At 41.1% G+C, this 18384-nt stretch overlaps 1 protein-coding gene across 1 annotated transcript in view; it reads left to right on the forward strand.

Annotated features, from left to right (window-relative positions):
• SLC35F1 (solute carrier family 35 member F1) overlaps positions 1-16487 on the forward strand; it is a 253858-nt gene extending 237371 nt beyond the window's left edge. The window contains exon 8 of the mRNA XM_037392937.1: positions 12367-16487. Coding sequence (XP_037248834.1) covers positions 12367-12591 — 225 coding nt within the window. The 3' untranslated portion in view covers positions 12592-16487. The remainder of the gene's footprint in view (positions 1-12366) is intronic.
• Positions 16488-18384: the final 1897 nt, after the last annotated feature.

The following is an 18384-nucleotide window of genomic DNA, read 5'->3' on the forward strand; positions in this document are numbered from 1 at the left end:
AATCTACTTAATTGGATGGTCAGACTTGCTTGCAATGAACCACTTAAGTGCTCTGACCTACAAGGCACTGGGAAAGTGGTTTACTTACCTTATAGTGAGAAGTTGTTATTTTTCAAACAAAATCATGAACAAAGGTTTTAAGTCCTCACATGGAACTTATTAGATTCTTCTGTTGTTTTGGTTTTTTTTATAAAACCCAAAAAGGAACCACAGGACTGTAAGTTCCCATTTCTCTGTATGGATGATGTTATGCTGAGGGTCAGTATTGCTTTCAGTTATTATGAAATACTCCTTCTTCAGTGTCTTCAACAAAGAATCATCTTTGGAGAATGAGTTGAACATAGATATATGAACAGGAATATATTTTGACTTCTTGAAGAAGTTAATTCACTTCACTGTCATGGGACCTGAATTTTCACCACCTTGCAGAATATAGAGTCCATCATCCCTCAGTCTTCACTGCTTTCTTAGCAGGGGTAGATAAGGGGGAGCAGTGTTTAGGGAGCTAGTGTGCAATGGTTAGGGAATTGCGGGGTGGGTCTGTAATTCAGGATGCTGCTTCATTTTGTATGTAATTTGAAGTCACTGCTGACCACAGTCAGAAAGGCTATAACACTAGTCTCTTGTGTACCCACCTCTGCCCCTGTACTCAACAATGCTCCAGACACAAGCACTACAGCAGCCAAATGAGGCAGCAACATCGTACTGGTGGAAAATGCAACGATATCCTTATGTTTAGCATAAGGCTCCCAGCCATCAGTCATTTTCATTTGAAGTTAATATTTGGATATTCGTTCTTTCTTATATTGTGTTTCAATATAAGGAAAATGTTGTTCAAAGATCTCTTAAATATACCACAGAGTACATTATGAAGTTTAATTCTTGCATTCTGAAGGAAATAAACAGTGTTGTGAAAAAAGGAGTGAAAAGTCATGTGGAAGGTAAAGGTGAAGTGCTTTAAAATTCTTACCAAATATGAAAGTGCAGTCATATTAGCAGAAATCTTCCTGTTATTGGAAATAATTAACTCCAGAATGATAAATCTTCAACAAAAGTGTATGGGTTGTAAAGGTGCTCGTGAGCATGGGCTGAAAAAGGAAATTTGGGGAGTTGAGCAATACAAATAAACAACAGAGAACAAGCAAGTTTTTGGATGAACTGCAGAAAGCAAAAAATACTGTAATAAACGCTGCCTTTTTCTTTATTACAAGAAAAAGTGAAGACAAGAAAACATAACAAAGACATTCTCCTATTGAAAGAGCTGGATCTTACCAACAACATAATTTTTCTAAATGATACTCAGTGAATACGAAAACAAAGACTAAGAGGCCAAGTTTCATAACTACTGCGGGGGGGGGGGGGGGATAGTCAATGAGAACCTCAGCATTTCCCAAGTCAAGCATACTTTTGAAGACAAGGGAGTACGATGAATGTGTCACGCTACATACTTTGGCAATAATTTGCAACCCAAGGGAGATAACAAACAAACAAAAAAAAGTCATGAATTAGCAAAGCAGCAGCTGCATTCAAAAGCTTAAATGTTACTGAAAATGTTCGATTTTCAAATTGCGATTCTTCAAATTAAATGCTATTTCCACCTTAGCATATGGAAACAGAGGCTAGAAGTCCCCTAGAGATGTAGACAGAATAGTCTTTGAAAGCAAACGGTAAGGGTTAAATGCAATAGCTGCATTATAAAATTGGAGATTTCTTATGGAATTGAGTAAGTCCTTGTTTCCTGAAGTTACCAGAAAAGAAGGTAGAGTATTTAGGATGTGTGTTAAGAGTTATGCCTGGCCATCCACATAGTCCATGAGCAACTGGGAAGAAACATAGGTAAAATTGGAAATTAATTAATTTTTCTGTTTTGATTAACTAAGTAGATTGAAGTGCTTACTCCAGTTATGCCTCCTACCAGCCAAATCAATGATATACAGGGTTAAAGCATCCGAATTACATTCTATTTCCTACCAAAATGAAGGAATGGGTCAACAGGCAGACATAACGTCACTCAGAGGACATCACTTCTACATGCTTTCAATCTAAGCAGTAAGGTATTTTATTAACTGCTAAGAAGTCTTCAAAAAGCCTCTTCTTTTTGCCTAAACTCCCCCTTCCCACTAAACTGGAAGCTTTCAAACCCATGATACAGGATAGATGCTTGTCATTGGCACTGCTGCCAAGCAACTTATCTGAATTAACTGGAGTAAACTTCTGGAGTTATCCCCACCACTTACATGTGTTAAGTTTAGAAGAAACAGTATCTGTTCTTTCAGGTGTTTAAAAGATTCATAATCAGTCTGAAGGAGATTTGAAATAGCTTTGACTTAAAATAATCTAGATTTTATATCTTAAGTACAAGAGGAGAATGTGTAGGGGAGAGGTCCAGATGCAGCTGGACAAACCATCCTTTTTAAAAAAGTGTTAGAACTGAAGAGAGAGAAAACGAGGAATAAAGAATAATCACAAAAGCAAACTGATACTGTGCAGGTGAAAAAGAAAAGGGGTTAAGTCTAGCTGCTGTAAATGATAAACCAAGCTTGGCAATGAAGAAGAAAGTGAAACAAACAGCAAAAAGTTCTTGTATAGGAAGAGAAGAAATAGTTTTGGTGTGCAAAGACAGCAGAGGCCAATATTGAACAACCTTTAGTTTGGCACCAAAATGAATCCGGACCTTCTGTCACATTCAGTAAGGATGAGAGTTAAATATGAAGACAATGCACAATAGTTAATAGAAAAGGTAATTACTAAATCAGAAGTAGAAACAGAACACAATAATCTGAATACTTTCAAGTTTGGGAACATAGACAGTTGAAAGAATTGTATGGGAAGTAGGCAATAAACTAAAATGAGAAGCAGACACCAGGGAGCAGTGATTAGGGACATGGAGATAAATGGAAAATTGGGTAAAATGAAGCCTAGTTCACAAAAGGTAAATCATCCAATCTAGATGTAGTGTCTGTCTGATAAATTAACAGATTTTTGTAGACAAAAGTCCAACGGTAGGTCTAATCTGTAAGGCTTTTGTATGGTGCAGTGTAGGAAATTATCAATTAAGCTGAGGAACAGGATTAGCACCATAAAGACTGGAAGCTAGGTAAGAAACTGGCTAATGAGGATAAAGGACAAGGCAATATGCTGAGAGAAACAGCTTGCTATAAGGAGCTCGCTGATGGAGGTCCCAAAAGTTTGGTCTGAAGACTGGTCTTGTGTAGAAACCATAGTAATAGCTTTGGCACCCTCAGTAGGAAGAAGGATTAAAATAATCAGGCAACAAGAACTGGATGACATTGAGAAATGCTGTGAAGCACAAAATGCAAGATAATTTCTGTGGCGACAGATGGGAGGAATTTGTGCATGGTTGTGTCAAAGCTGTTTCCGGATTGGGTCAGTCGAAGTATTTCTAGTATTGATGGAGAAGTGCTAGTACCATCGGACATGAGAACTTACTGTCTCAGGACAGCACTTTTCTAGCTATAGCTACAGAGTTTTTTGTTCAGCTCAAGGGGCCAAACAGAGCTTTTTCTCTTATGTGCTCCAAAGCCTTGACAGAGTAAGCGTGTGTCCACTAACAATGTGCTGAATGTGCAAAGCCTAACCACGGAGACCCCCTGATGCAAACCAGACATATTGCGCTCCCTCCAGACAGCGAACACAGTCACTCGCGGCAAGGGTAACTGCAGCTGCATGTTCATTGCTTCCCAGGGTAGGAGTTCTACCCATTTGTATGGCTGAGAGAAAAGAACGCCATTCTGGGAGGCGTTCACTGCAGGAATATATTGTTGGATTTAGCAGAAAAATAGAAACAAAGGATCCAAGATGAATTAATTATTGTAACCTTGGTTTTGAATGCACTGAACACAATTAGCCTCATATACTGTAACAATCAAGTACAACAGACAGCTGCTACTATATTAAAATACACACAAAATCAGAAAGACACATGGCAGCTGACAGCTGATAGAGCAAACCAGCAAAGAATATTGAAAGGTAAAAGTGGGGAGATTTTTATAAGCATTTCTGTCGTGCTCCTCCTTCTTGTATTAAGAACATTTAAAAGGATAACTGCTTTACCACTGTCTTGTCAAGTGATTGACATAAAATAACCAGAAACGAAGCCCCCCTCATCTCACAGTAAGGATGCTCACAGGAATTTAGAGCAGTGTATTATAAGTGTTTTAACTTCACATAAAAATCTCTCTGATGTAGATAAGATTAAAACAGATTGAAGGACTCATTCTACCTTGCACTTTTTAATTAAACAAACTGCTGGTACCGCAGGGGTACTGAACACAGGCTCATTTTTTCTCCACATCTGATGGCAAGAGGCAACAAAGGGAAACAGAAGAGAAAGCAGCATTCCCTTCTCTCCCAACACCCAGGAAAGGAAGATCAGCCATTTCAAGCAAACATTTTGCCCTAATAGGCATGTATTTAGAAAAGACAGCCTGTTATGAAATTTTTCTAATGATACCATTTGAGAAGCATGAAATCATGCAGATTTGTTCAAAACCAGTATTTGCCTTACAGCTGCCTACATCAGACTCAGAGATATTTCTCCAAATGCTATCAGTTTTCTCTGTAAGTTTGTTTTATTCCACCAATGAATTCCAGGAAAACGATGACGTTTCCCAGATTTTAACAGAATTTCTGGTGACAGGTTTCCAATAACCCCCTCCTGACTTTTCTCCTATGTAGATAACCTCAACATCTAAGAGCTTAGGACTTTCCTGTTCACCACTGTCTTACCAGTTAAACTGCCCACCAGCAAATGCCATGCAAGGACTGAAACAGAGGGTGCTGCTATATGACAGAAGTCATGGACCACTATGTTTTACCTAAGTAAAACATGCAAACACTAGAACAGGATCTTTGAGAATCAACTGGAAAATAGAGAAAATGTGTCATACGATCACTTCACATTACAATTTCTATGCAACATTTGCTCTTCAGCATGAGCTGTAGTAATGGACAGCATTTCATCGGAGTTAGAGCACATTGAGGATGCAAGCAGGCAGCAGGAATTGAAGAGTATGGTCTTTCTTTCATGTGTGAAATGACAGAGGCAAAACTTCCTTTGGCTCCTTTGTTTTCACCAAATGGCAATGAAACCAATGTCAGGTTTTCACTGGTTTTGAAGCAAGCCAGATGCTTCTTGCTGTGGCTTCTGGCCAGCATGAGCAACAGTGATGTGTTGAGACATGCCTGCAGCTGAAACGTCCTTCATCCAGTGAAAAGCTTCTTATGTGACTGCCAATGGACAGTAAAAAAAAGAAAAAAGATGTGGAAGAACTAGCTACAAATTTCACTTACCATCCCAACAGAGTTCGGAGGGCAAGATAAGACCTTAAGTCATCACTTAAGACTATATCCTTACAGTTTTCCTTGGAAATAGCCAGGGGTCATTAAAATGTGAAGACAATGTAATCCTGCTGGTAGTGGACAGACCTGCTGCCCAGAAGTTGTCATAGTTACTGAAGCTGCCCAGCACCCCTTGGTACCCTTCTCGGCAAAAGAACCAACACTTCTGCTCAGGCGTTCAAGCTCCTGCAACTGGAGAGCTGAGAAGGCATGCTAAACCATATCCCAGTGGTTTGGGTCCCTTTAGGGATCTCTAGATTAAAGATCTGAGACATCTGTCAGGACATATAAAGGTTCAGGTAGATGAGTTTTATCTGTTTGAATGCAGTCTGGAAAACTTACTGCAGCCCTTCTGGTGTTTGGTACCATTTGGGTTTTACAAAATACTGTTTCAGTGTTGGTGGCTGCCCCAATTTCTGTTGATGACAAAGATGTATCATCACCTGCCTAGAGCTTAGTTCTGTAGTACATTTAGAAGGGTATCTATATATTCCTAGGAAATATTTTGCCCATAACTGCCACCTGGGATCAGCGATCAGCTAAAGGTCGGGTCTTTATCTCTCACCCCCGAAGGCAGACAGCAGTAATTGAGGCTGAGCCAGCAGATTGTTTTCGCCATAGAGCAGCGCAGATCCTGAAGCCCAAAGGGACATCTTCCTGGCAGACTGGGACAAAAATAGTCAGCAACAGACTGACTGAGTCACAGTCCCAACCTAAGACAAATTTGGCCTGCTCCTTGTGAGTCTGGGCCAAGGGAGTCACCAGAGAGCACTGTGAGCTATGACTAGGATGCTGGCTCCCATTCCTATTAATAAAGTAATATGTCTATAATATCTAGCTACCCGAGTGGAAGCACTCTGCACATTCAGAGCTCTCAGAGCCCTCACCCTTCCTGGTACTGCTGGTACTGCTGCTGGCCGGAGAGTGTGTGCATCCCACAGCACAGCTTCTGCACTTGGTGATGGTGAACTTCATTTGCTATATTGGAGGCAAAAATAGAAAACTGTGTGAAAAGAAGCTCAGTCCCTCGATCAATTCATCAAACTGAGTGGAAATGTCTGTTTGCTATATAAAAGATAATGAGAGAAATTTGGTTTAAACTCCCTTCACTCATCCTGCTCAGGTACTCATGTGTGAAATTACCCAGGGGGAAAAGACATAAGTCGGTGCAGGAACCCCTGTCGGCATTAGCTTTGATGGGCTCTGTGGCGTATGCTACAAACTGAATTAGTTCAGAAAACAGAGAGGTTCATCAGACTGCACAGACCCACTGATTGGAATAAGACAGCGGTGGGAACTGCCTGTCTGGAGAGCACACAGGGTGTCAACACAAATGCGGGGCTAAATGAATTCCACCTGATAAATATATTTTTGTCTCTCCTCGTCAGTGCAATTCTGAGGAGATCGCATCTCTCTAAGGTTTAAAATCTGAATTAATAGAGCTGATCTCTTTATTCATTTTTGTGAAAATGTGCAGAATTTCTAGATGAGGCAGGGGAAAAGGTAGTTATTCCGTTTCATACTTTATCACTCAATATGTGAAACATGACAATTCTAATTTCTCAGTTAGTCCTATAACAAAAAGTTCCTTTTAAGGACTTACAGAGCACGGTTGGGTTGCCATAGGCTAGGAGCTGGGCTTCACGTTTCCTACCAAGAGATTCAGTCTATGGCTGCTGTTGTGATATACAAATGGAACTGGACTGCTGCAGCTCCAATAGTCTGCTCCAGCAAAAACCAGCTCCAATAGTCTGCTCCTGCAGACTATTTCCAGTTCAATGGACCGAGTAAAAGGGAATTTGCATTTTCATAACCATTGTAATAGCCGTCATGATCATTATCATGATAGCTGAGTGAAAAACCAAAATTAGCAAATCATTGTGTCTCTTTGTGTAGGCTTTCTGCAGACTCACATCTGTCTCGTTTTGTCACTTTGGATATTGTTTCACACTAGTGTCAGTGGTAACATGGATGTGGACATCTGTGACAGTCAGAACTACTTGTCTGCAAATTCCCTCTGCAGCAGTCAGTCAGTGCAGCGTTCCGTAGCTGGGTGTGCAGTGATTCTGCTATGCCCTTTCTTCCTGCTTTCCCTTCTAAATTCATGATCTGTGTACTGAAGAATGACTTGCTCTCTCCAGACCCAGCCACGAATTTACTGCCTTCTGAACAGTTTTTCTTTCAATTTTTCTTCTGCTGTTACTGTCTTATCACTATTCAAGATAACAAAATCAGATGCGCTGTTTGTTCCCCATCAAGAAGTTTCTTTTGCACCTGCCTTTTCAAGTGGATTACTTTAAAGCATAGGAATCTCAAGTGGAAATATAGAAGGGTTTTAACAATAATGGTTTAAGGATATATGAAAGACAAGTTTTGCACAGAGACATAATAAGTAGAGAATAAGAACTAGTGGGGAGTAAAATTTGAAAGGTTTAATAGTTCATTCTGGATTTTTAAAAATCCTAAGTTTTGAGGAGCCTATATATTCATCTTCTTAACTTTAGAAATCTTGTGATGCTTGACTTACTCCCAAAATGCACAGCTTTGATTCACTTGGAACAAAAATACTGTGTATAAACTAAATTTCAAATGGGTTTGTAAACTTCATCTGCAATTGTGTGTAGCACTGTTATATTTTATTAAAAAAAAAATAATCAACAACAGCCACAAAAAAACACTGCAGATGTGTTTGGGTTTTGTTCTTTTTTAATGTAAAGGACTTTGTGTGTGGATAACAGTCAGACTGATTCTACCCTATATTTTTTGTGGCCAGCTACACTGGGCTGCCACGGTGGTTTTCTGGTGGGGTTCTGCAGTGGCACATAGCGGAGCGAGGAGCAAGACTCCTGCAGCTAAGCCATCAGATGCCATTAGCTCTTCTGCTAAGCCTGACTGGGTGAATGCATTCCAGTACTGGGTCCCTAAGGAGCATCTCTTAGATACATACCACAAACATCCACTCACCTAGAATCATTGCAGGTTTTGGTAGACTGAGCAAATCTTTTTACACATGTTATCTTGTTACATTTTTCTAGGGTTTGCTTTGTATGTTAATCTTCAAATCGACAGGCACCTAAAATTTGCATTTTATATGCTGAAAATTAATGGTAGTGTAGTGTAAGCCATTTTCACCACAGGTACTAAATAACATCTAGAGAAGATATATTTTTTATGTCTTCGTAATTTTTTAATGTTTGTAAATAACATTGTGTGTTCCATATTGAGTATTTTCAGTTGAGAAAGCATTTATAGACACCCAGATGTCAGGTCAGACCAGCCATGGTGAAATCTATAGGGCTGGTTTAACCGTTTGATTTGACTACTGAGTAAGTATTGGCAGATGCTTTTCATGTCAGCGATGAAATTGGAAATGTTGTTGAAACTAAGGCACCTAGTTTCGCTCTGCAAAGGATCCTCCTCAGAGGATGATATCCCTATTTTTTATGTAAACCCATCTTTATTCTGTAACCAAGTGTTACTGTCCCTTTTAAATGGGTGAAAAACTGAGGGTCATCTACAATCATTTTGGTTCACAAAAGAAATTTATAGGCTGAAAATCAGTCCCAGGACTTGAGAGTGTTAGATCATTGATTTAATCACAAAGTCATCTGGTCTTTCAATAAACTACCTGATAAGCAAGCTTATATACATGTGTACCTGTAAGTGTAGATACAAAATCTATAGTGAAATCATTTAATGATATAGAAACATGAATTTTTTTTTGGTTGCTTACTTTAGCGTGTGTGACAGCCATTAGCTAATCTGAGCTAAACAATTTCTGACTGTGTTACTCTTTGAACAGCTTATAGTTATCCTGCTTAACATCGAGGAAAGTGGCATTTGGAGTACAAATACTATTTTTAAAAGTATTTTTTCTTGGAGGAAATATGTTTCTGTAGAAAATTAGAGATAAGTCAGAAAAATGAAGAACAATATCATTCTGAAGTAGCTTTTTAGCCAAAGAGAGGAACTGCACACTTCCTGAGAGCCTGCAGTTTGGTACTGCAGTTGTGTCAAGGGTAGCAATGAAAAATGATCTTCCCTCACTTCATTTCTTACAAATAGCCCTTTCTGCTGGTTTTGAGTCTCTCTTGATGTCTATTAATAGTGAGTCTCAGCAGATGAGGTTTGCAGGTCAAGGTGAAAAAAACTCCAAAACCTATATGTAGACACAGCAGTAGAGTGTGCCTGGAAATCCTGTCTTCAATAAAATAAAAAGATTTCAGCTAGAGTCTGAGGAACACAGTACAGTGAACAACACATTTTGTATTTGATTAACTAAGTCTTCATTCTCCCTTCACGCTGCTGAATTCACTGCCATTTTAATAGGAGTAAAATACCTGTTAATTTCAAGGGCCTTTGGGCCAATCTGACAGAGTATTGACAAAACTCAGAGATTTCTCATATACCTACCGCATAAATTCCTATATTAAACTTACTAACAGCCCTTCTACTTCAGTGCTGCAGAAAACAATTCAGCCTGCACCTTAACTTGTTTCTAAGGAAGATAAAGACGGAATTGTTACAGGGCTGTTAGGATCCAGGTCTCTTTGCCCTAGCTGTGCATAGATTACAAAGACAAATGATTCACAGGCCTTTCTTTAGATTTCCCCCAGCTTCGTCCAAACCTTTTCTCCCAGGCTGGAGGGCTGCCACTGGGCGGGGGGACATCGCCATGGAGGGAATATTATCGGGTGAAAGAGCCCACTGGCAGGAAGCCCCTGAGAGAGGAATGGGAGGTATGGCCAGGAGGAAAAGGCTATGATAGAGCTGGAGCCATGAAGTAAAGCAACAGTGAATTGGTTTTGGCTGGGCAGCGCCTAGAGCAAGAAAAAGAGCACATTTAACTGATGGAAGCCCCACTGAATCCTCACAGCAGGACACAAGGGAATCCCAAATCTGGCTGGCACTCTCCTTATACAGGGGAGCAAGCCAACTGGCTGTCCAGTGTGAGAAATTCAGGCATAAGGTGGGAAGGAAAGACAGTAAGAAACTAGGAAACTAGTTCCTGGCTTGGGAAACTAGATTTATTTGACTCCTGAGTTTTGCTTCAGCTTAGTCAAGTTCACTGCTGCCAAGGGTACCCAAGTTCGCGTGCAAAGAGGAATGGGGAGGGGAAAGTGCTGAGGGCAAAATTAAACCGAAAATGGGGAAAAAAAATCAATTGGAAAATGCTTTGAAATTATTGACTTGGGTTTGATTGCCACATGGGGGAGATCTAAGCCTAAACAGTCCTCTCAGAGCTGTGTCACATGGGAGGAATCCTTCAGCAGATGCATGGTGAGGCTCAACACTCTCTTTGTGGCTGGTGGGACAGAGGGATGATTACATCAGATCATACTGCCAGATGACACATGAAGACCTGGTGACATTCCTGGAAAAAAGCAGTTAACAGCTGGTAAAGAGCAGAACTCTTCCTACCCTGTAATCCATCTGACACACTTTAAACTTTCCTCATAACAATCCTTTCCTTCTAAAACGTGCATACTAGTTGTGGGAAATGCATACTAGCTGTGTGAAATAAGAACACATACAGATATATCACCACAGGGTATATGTCCAAAGCTTTCAAAGATACTGTGGATTCTTAAAAAAGCCAGATGTTTCCTTCGGTGGGAAGCTGGACGCAGGTTTCGTAGGTTTATTAAATGGCAATGAATTAACATCACTCCAAAATTATCTTAAGTAAAATTTTTGTTCTCCACAATGATTATTTCTTTAACTATAAAAAGCAGAATTGCTAAAAAGCAGTCCAGTCTATCCAATTTTTGCCATGCTAAAGTGATCCAGAGGAAACAAACTGGTCATCCATCAAAGCATAGTCTGTTGGCTTGCAGACACCTTCATGTAAAATAGTGAAGTACCTCACAAAGCAGCTAATAGCAGGTTGCATCTAGTTGTTGGTGCTGAAGTACGGATCCCTGACAGTTGCAGAATACCGGCATTTTGCGTACAAATCAGTTCCATATCCCCACCTACAAGGTGGCTGTGCAATCTGTCCTTCGTGGCTTCTCACATACAACAGGCAAGAAGAAAGAACTTGTAGTCTAAGATCAGGGAACCAGTCATATGGGCTTACAGACATTTGTGTCTCCTCCATAGCAGGCACCCAGTAGCTACAGCTGATATCAAATGGTCTGTGCTTTTGAAACCCTGCCTTTGCCTTTACCTTTATCTGCAGGGACTAACATATTGCCAAAAAAGTTGTGTTGTATTTTTAGTCTGGGCACATTGAGTCTGGATATGTTAGAAAATTCAGGCTGACCTCTGATCTAGTGAAGCTGTGTGCCAAAATATGTGTACTTGAGCTTTCAGTTAACTGCCCTCCATCCATACTTTCAAACCTCTTGAAGTCAATCAACCCAGAGCGTGTTTCGCAGCTGAAGTTCATCCTGTCCAAACTCACATCAAATCTTCCAGCATCTGCTTTCTGTTTACAAGCCAGAGAAGCTGCAGGCAGGGTTTTTAAGTGCCTTTATTACTATACATATTTTTAAAGTGTATACATTTAAAATGCTTGTTTAAATGTTTATTTACTGATATTTTTTATATTACCAACAGCATGTTATACTTCATAGACGTGTGGTTTAGCTGTAATTAACTTCAGATTTGTCCACTACTTGTCAGACAACCGCAGATGATAGTATCCCGCACTGGAGCTAGAGAAACTTGGACTCGGAGAAGTAGCTGGCTTGTCTAAAAGCATGACAAAATCAGCTTTGGGTCTGTGACCAGAATTCAGCTTTCCCAAGTCCACCTTGTCAATACTTAATATGCCCAGGCCATGGGAAGGCACCAGTTAGTTGTTGGTTATGGCATACAGGATGGGAGCAAATCAACTTTCAAAGAGACATTGCCATAAAAATTCAACATCCCAGTGACAGGGGCTTTGGTCTGTGCAGTGCATGCCAAAACAGGGATCTGTGCCTGCCCTTGGCTGTGAGTCTTCACGAACTCAGGATAACTGGTGCTGTGTCTAATGACTCTACTCTTATTTCTGCTTAGTTTTCAGGACTTTACTTGTTGTCATTCTTCACTATCCTTGTTGGGCTGGTGCTCTACTCCTCCACGTCCACCTATGTAGCCCAAGATCCTCGGGTGTACAAGCAGTTTCGAAACCCTTCAGGACCTGTTGTAGACGTGCCAGCCACCGGCCAGCTGGAGCCTTCAGTAACATACACCAGCCTGGGGCAGGAGACAGAAGAGGAGCCTCACGTTAGAGTTGCTTAAACCCAGGGCTGTTCATCACCTACTGATGATTCAGTGGAGCTCGTATATCCATTATCTCTGTATTGTACATAGAGAAAGGTATTTACCAGGTGCAGTTACACTGGTGAGCTGCAAGGTAGCAAATAAGGAAAGCTCGTAAAAATACAAATAATTGTTCCAGGGTGTTCATTGCAAGGAGATGCCAGTCCCTCGTTTACGATAAGAGCAGCATGTTTGCGATACAAACTGCTGCATATGATTCAGTTAATGTCAAACTGCCTGAGAAAGGTACTCAATATATAAGCTGAAATTAAAAGGAATTCATAGAAGGGTGGTTTTGCACCCACTGAGCGATATTATGCTTAAGCCACACCAGTTGTGGAAAAGCCGCCTTTTTATAGCAAATACACTTGTGCAGTCACTGTTAATTTCTCTCTAAGATTTGTTTGTTTGCCCAAAATAGATGAGTGAGTTGTGGTAGCAACACCCTGATGCATTTTTGCCAGCACCTTGGATTTGGTGAGAGAAAGACAATGAATTCATCTGTGCTCACTGTCTCGTTGCCCTTTCTAGGTAATCTGTTCCATGAATCCAGAGAAGGGACAACTTAGAATATCCGTCTCTATTCTAGGAATAGGTATAAGGCAAGCATTTTAGCCTTTCTATATTTGCAGAAGTGAAGTACTCAAGCATTGACCTCTCTACGATCCATGGCAGATTTCCTAGCGGCTGAGGTCCTGCATCAGCTGACAGGGATTTAGCTTCTCTGTAGTCATGACTTAACACAGATTTCTTACTTTTTAAATTTTAATCTATAAAAAGAAAACCACATTTTCTAGTTTCCTATGTATTGTACCTCTGCATGGTAAGATGACACATCATGTGGATCCAGGCACTTATTTTAGATACTCAGTGCATCGAGGGCGCCTTCTGCTGTTCCCATTTGCTTAGTCTCCTGTGGTTCATTATTCTAACAATAGCTATTTAGAAATGTGTCAGTTTTTCACCAAAACCCACAAACTGTAAAAATCAGGAAGATTAAGCAAGGAATTCATGAGCAGAAAGACTGGACCATCTGCTGGTGTTGCTGCAGTAGCGCAAAGGTGTTTCTACTGGCAGGGTGCAGCCAATTATTTTTCATTAACTACAAAACTAGCAGAAGAATTCAGGAGTTTTCTTACATTCCTGGGGACATGTGAAAACAGTAAGGGTGTGCTCCACAATTGTACTTCTGCTCCAGGAGCCTTATCAGAATGGGGAAAAAAATCCATCTCTGCCTGTATGTTTGCTCTTCTGAGAGCCCAGTAAAAGGAGATCAGTATTTCAACATCCATCGTCTATTTTTAATTTAAAATTAAGGAAGGAGAGAGGATCTTACATCGAACAGATAGGAGAGGGATCCAGGAGAGCTTGGTTTAATTCACAGGTCTGCCACGTCTCTGAGTGATCCTTGGGCATGACTTACCTTCTGTGTGGTGAGTTTTCCAATCTGTATATACGGGCATAATGGGATTTTACCTACCTCACAGGGGTGCTATGGGACCAAGTTATTTTAAAATGCTTCAGGATCTTCAGAAGGAAGGAGTTTAAGAAGTACACAATAGTGCTGTAAAAGTGTGTATACATTCATTGTATTTGAAAATGGAGTTTATGGCAGGGCTGATGAATATTTTGCTTGTGGGCATAGAAGATTAATTTGATTTAAATGTTACTTTGCTGAAGAAGTCTGTCTCAAGTGAAAATGTAGGGCTTCATGTTTGAAAAATACAACTTACCTATTTCTATTTAAAAAAGAGAAAAAAAATCAATCTGTACTCCGGAGATTAGAAAGGCCACACAGTTCAACCAAGCAGGATAAATTTCTGCTCAGGTAGCATTCATCTTTTATAGTCCTGTTCTGCTTTAATATAGAAGGGACTTCCCTGAAGCAGACTGGGAGAAGTATGTATGCATAATGTACATGAAGTGGCAAATAGGAAAATGCTGTTGAACAGCAGAAGTATGTTGTACGTTATTCTTGCAGTGGAGGAGAAGAGGCGATTTCTGTACCACTGTGTTTAGGTTGTCTGTCATGATCCTGCTGCAGCTGAGGGAAGGGTCTGCGCTATTGCCAAACCATGCCCAGAACTGGGCCAAAAGCTTCGGTTAAGATGGTTTGGTTTTAAACCCATAACAAATGTAGGACTTTTTTCCCTGCCTTCTGTCTATTTAATCTTTGTAGCACTCATATTTCCAAGCTTTTTTCTCTTAAACTGTTGAAGATTTTTAAAAAAAAAAATCACACAGAGAAACAGAGTTCGTATTCTGAGGATATTGAGGAAAGTCTAAATCCTACAGGATTAAAAAATTTAAAACCACCCAAGAAAGATCACCTGATGCTTCAGGGTAAGGTCTGTGGGGTAGAAGTCCAGGTGGGAAGTGCATGGTCAGGTGAAGCCCTCATGCACAGGGGCCAGCAAGCATCCTCATGTCAAGCCTTGGCAGAGCTTTGACTTGAGGTGGGTTTCCTACATTCCCCGGGAGCAGCGGCTCTGGTTACAGCCACCGCAGCTCCCTCAGGTACCCGGAGGCGCACTGGCGGGCACCTGTCATCTCAGTCTTTTTTGCTACCTTTTATACCAATTAAATACCTTTCTCTGAACATTAGTCCCTGTGTTGGTCTGAGAACCTTGAGGATTGCGTGCGTGTGTGTTTGTTTCATGTTTGCAATTCCTTCCTTTTGCATAATTGTTTTGATTAATTTCATTATTAGTATTTATTTTTAAGCCAAATGTTTGTAGTCCTTCCGCCTCCCCCTCCTCATTTTTCTGACACTAACTTGTAGATGTTTGAGTCTTCTCAGAAACAGCTGGGCAGGCGGCATCTCCCAGCTGGGTAACTGGGCTGGGAGTTTCTACTTAACAAGGGTTTGCGATCCACAGGTGACAGAGAGGGGCCATCTGAAGCAATTTTTATAAGCTATTTTAAAAGGCTCTGTTGTACGGAAATAAGCTATGAATGTTTTGGTGTGCACTCTGCGCCCAGCCGCCATCCCCTGTGTTACTCACACAGGAGGAGTTTGATGTGCAAAGTGAGGCTGCTTCGCTGTCTGCGTCTCCCGTTAAACAAGGTGGATGCTTGGATTAGCACCAATGTGCCAGTGCTGGATGGACCTCAAAAGAAAACAGTAGTATAGCTTTACAAGTAACTGTCTTGACTGAAAAACTGAGGTCTAGTAAAGGAAAACATTACTTCTGCCTGCTTGTTTTCTGCAGTTCGAGACCTCAGTATGCACCAGCAAAGGTTCAGCTTTCTAACCGGCAGCTACTCTGGATTGCATAGGACGGCTCTAGCTCTGTACAGCTCCTTGCCTGAACAAACTGAAACTCTGATACGCTGCTGGCCCTGAGCAGCCCTTAGCAAGACTGATGTAGTTTTCTGCGACTGGATGAAAACCTTCACTGGGAGACAGACCTTGTCTTTGTTCCAGCTGTAAAGTTTCAAAACACACAATGATAGACCAAGCAATTGAAAAATTTTGCACCACTGTGTCATAAGAAGTTTCAATGTATAGTGTAGAGATTGCTAACTTGTGCTATTAACATTTTGACAAGCGTGTAGTATCGTTTTCTTTCCTTTTTTAAAAAACCATTTAGTATTCCTGAGCTAGCTACAAATATAAATTTTACCCCATGGGTAGGATTTTATTGTTAAATGCCATAATAAAGCACACCAATCTTGACACCGCAGATGGAAATACAAACCAAAACCAAAACCAAGCAAATAAGGCCCCAACCCCAAATCCTGCATCAAAAAGCTGAACAAACCTTTCTCCATTTTGATATTTGCATGCACCTATATGGACTGGCTGTGGCAATGTAATGCCTGTATAATGTTTTCAAATAAAAAAAAAAAAATAAATGCTTTATGAAAGCGGGGTCACTAGTTTCCTTGCCTGTTTCCTTTTGTTTTCTTCACCTGAAATTATTTTCCTGAAGTGTAAATCTTGACTGCAGGGCATAAATTTTCACTGTGCTGAGGACTCCTTTCCCTTGTGATGGTTAACCTACAACATCTTCCAAGTGGCTAAGCAGAAATGCCATTAATCCCCCTCAGGTATCTTACCTGTCCCCCAGGTGCTGCTTCAGAATGATAAGGGGTCTCCTGTGCACGCTCTGTCTTATCCTGCCATTCCCCTATGGCTAGCTCAGGTATCCTGATATTCACTGCCATCATTTGGACACAAAAACACTCCCCCAGCTGCCTTCCAGAAACAATCAATCAACCTAGAATTAATCTGGGGCAACACACGTGTATGATGTTGAAGGGCTTATTTGGCAGAGGTTACTGAGTGCAGCTGCCTTGCCCAGCCCTCCCTCCCAGCTGCTCTGCCCGGCGCTGCAGCACTATTCCCAGTAGAATCCTGAAACAGGAAAAGAAAGGGTGGAAAAAAAATTAGACACATGGGGGAAAGGTAGTGTCAGGAGGAGCAGAACTGGGGAAAGAAGGAAGATGAGACTGTGGCTCATTTAAAGTCCACATGGGAAGAAAGGAAAGGAAGTTCCTGAGTCTGTGAGAGCAAGAGATTTTACGAACGTGAATTCACCTCTAAGATTGTTTGGCAGCATATGCATCTGTCCATCTCTCTGCCTGATGTCACCACAGGAAACTTCGCATCAGTATTTCTCACATACTTCACTGCTGAGAGTAAAAAGGGAATGGAGACTGGTGAGGTCATTTCCAGCCTCTCCCTGCACCGTAGCAGCGTGGAGCCCCAGACATGACAAAGCCAGCGGTGCTGCACCAATGTGCTGGTGTTTGTCTGATTTTCCAGGTTTCCTAAATTATCAAGTTATCAAGAGCTCCAGAAACTGAGTTAGTGTATGTGGCTTTATCATGCTAACAGTTGATTTGTATTTTCCTCTAAATCTGCTCAAGAGTCTCTCTGGCATTATAAAAATCTCCTTTTATTGCTTGGCTAGAATTCAGCCTGAGTGCTTGAGTCATATGAATAGTAATTGCTTGGAATTACTCTAAAAATAGATCATAAATAGGCATTAATGGATCTTTCTGTGCTTAAATCAAACATGTTTCAACACTAAAGGACACTCAATCAGCTTAAACCTACCAGTCTCCCTTTGTTTTTGTTTATTTAGAACTAGTTCTCCAAAATATTACAAATCCAAAGCTGAATGCTTGACAGCATTATGCTATGGCATACAAACAAGGAAGCAATGCTTTTTACAGTTATAAAAGTTGTTTTGTTAAGTCTGCTGCACAATTTAAGACAAAAAATATGCCGAAACTTTGCAAAAGGGGACACCTCTGCTCATGCAGCCGTAGACCAGTTCCCACAGCAGCTGCGAAATGGGTACCGAACACCAACAACGCAGTCACGATGATGGCATTGGAGTAAGGGCATTGCCCGTGTCATCCTCCTCCAATCTGAGGTGCAGGGCCATGCAGTGCAAGACTTAATAATAAAAATACCTGCTATGTGGAGGATATTAATTCTGCAGGGCTGGGACCACAGATGAGTGATTAGTCGCAGACTGGCTGTGAGCCAACAACAGGAGACAAAACCCCACAAACTGACCACAAAAAGCCAGTTGTAACCCTCTGACATTGTAACTTGCAGTTGGTATTTCAGTTTCAGCGAAAGGCCCACAGCGTTTCTTCAGGCCCCATCGCTGGCTGGGTGGCACGGACCAGCCTACACAGCCTTGAAAAGCACCACAGGTGTCGGGTGATCCCATGAGGTCACTTCACTGTGTGCAGGGAGGAACTGCTGTGCTGCCTCTCACCGGCGTTTCCCCCGGCAAGGAGGAGCCCCTG

Source organism: Falco rusticolus, chromosome 6 (assembly GCF_015220075.1).
Source record: "Falco rusticolus isolate bFalRus1 chromosome 6, bFalRus1.pri, whole genome shotgun sequence".
NCBI classification, from domain to species: domain Eukaryota; kingdom Metazoa; phylum Chordata; class Aves; order Falconiformes; family Falconidae; genus Falco; species Falco rusticolus.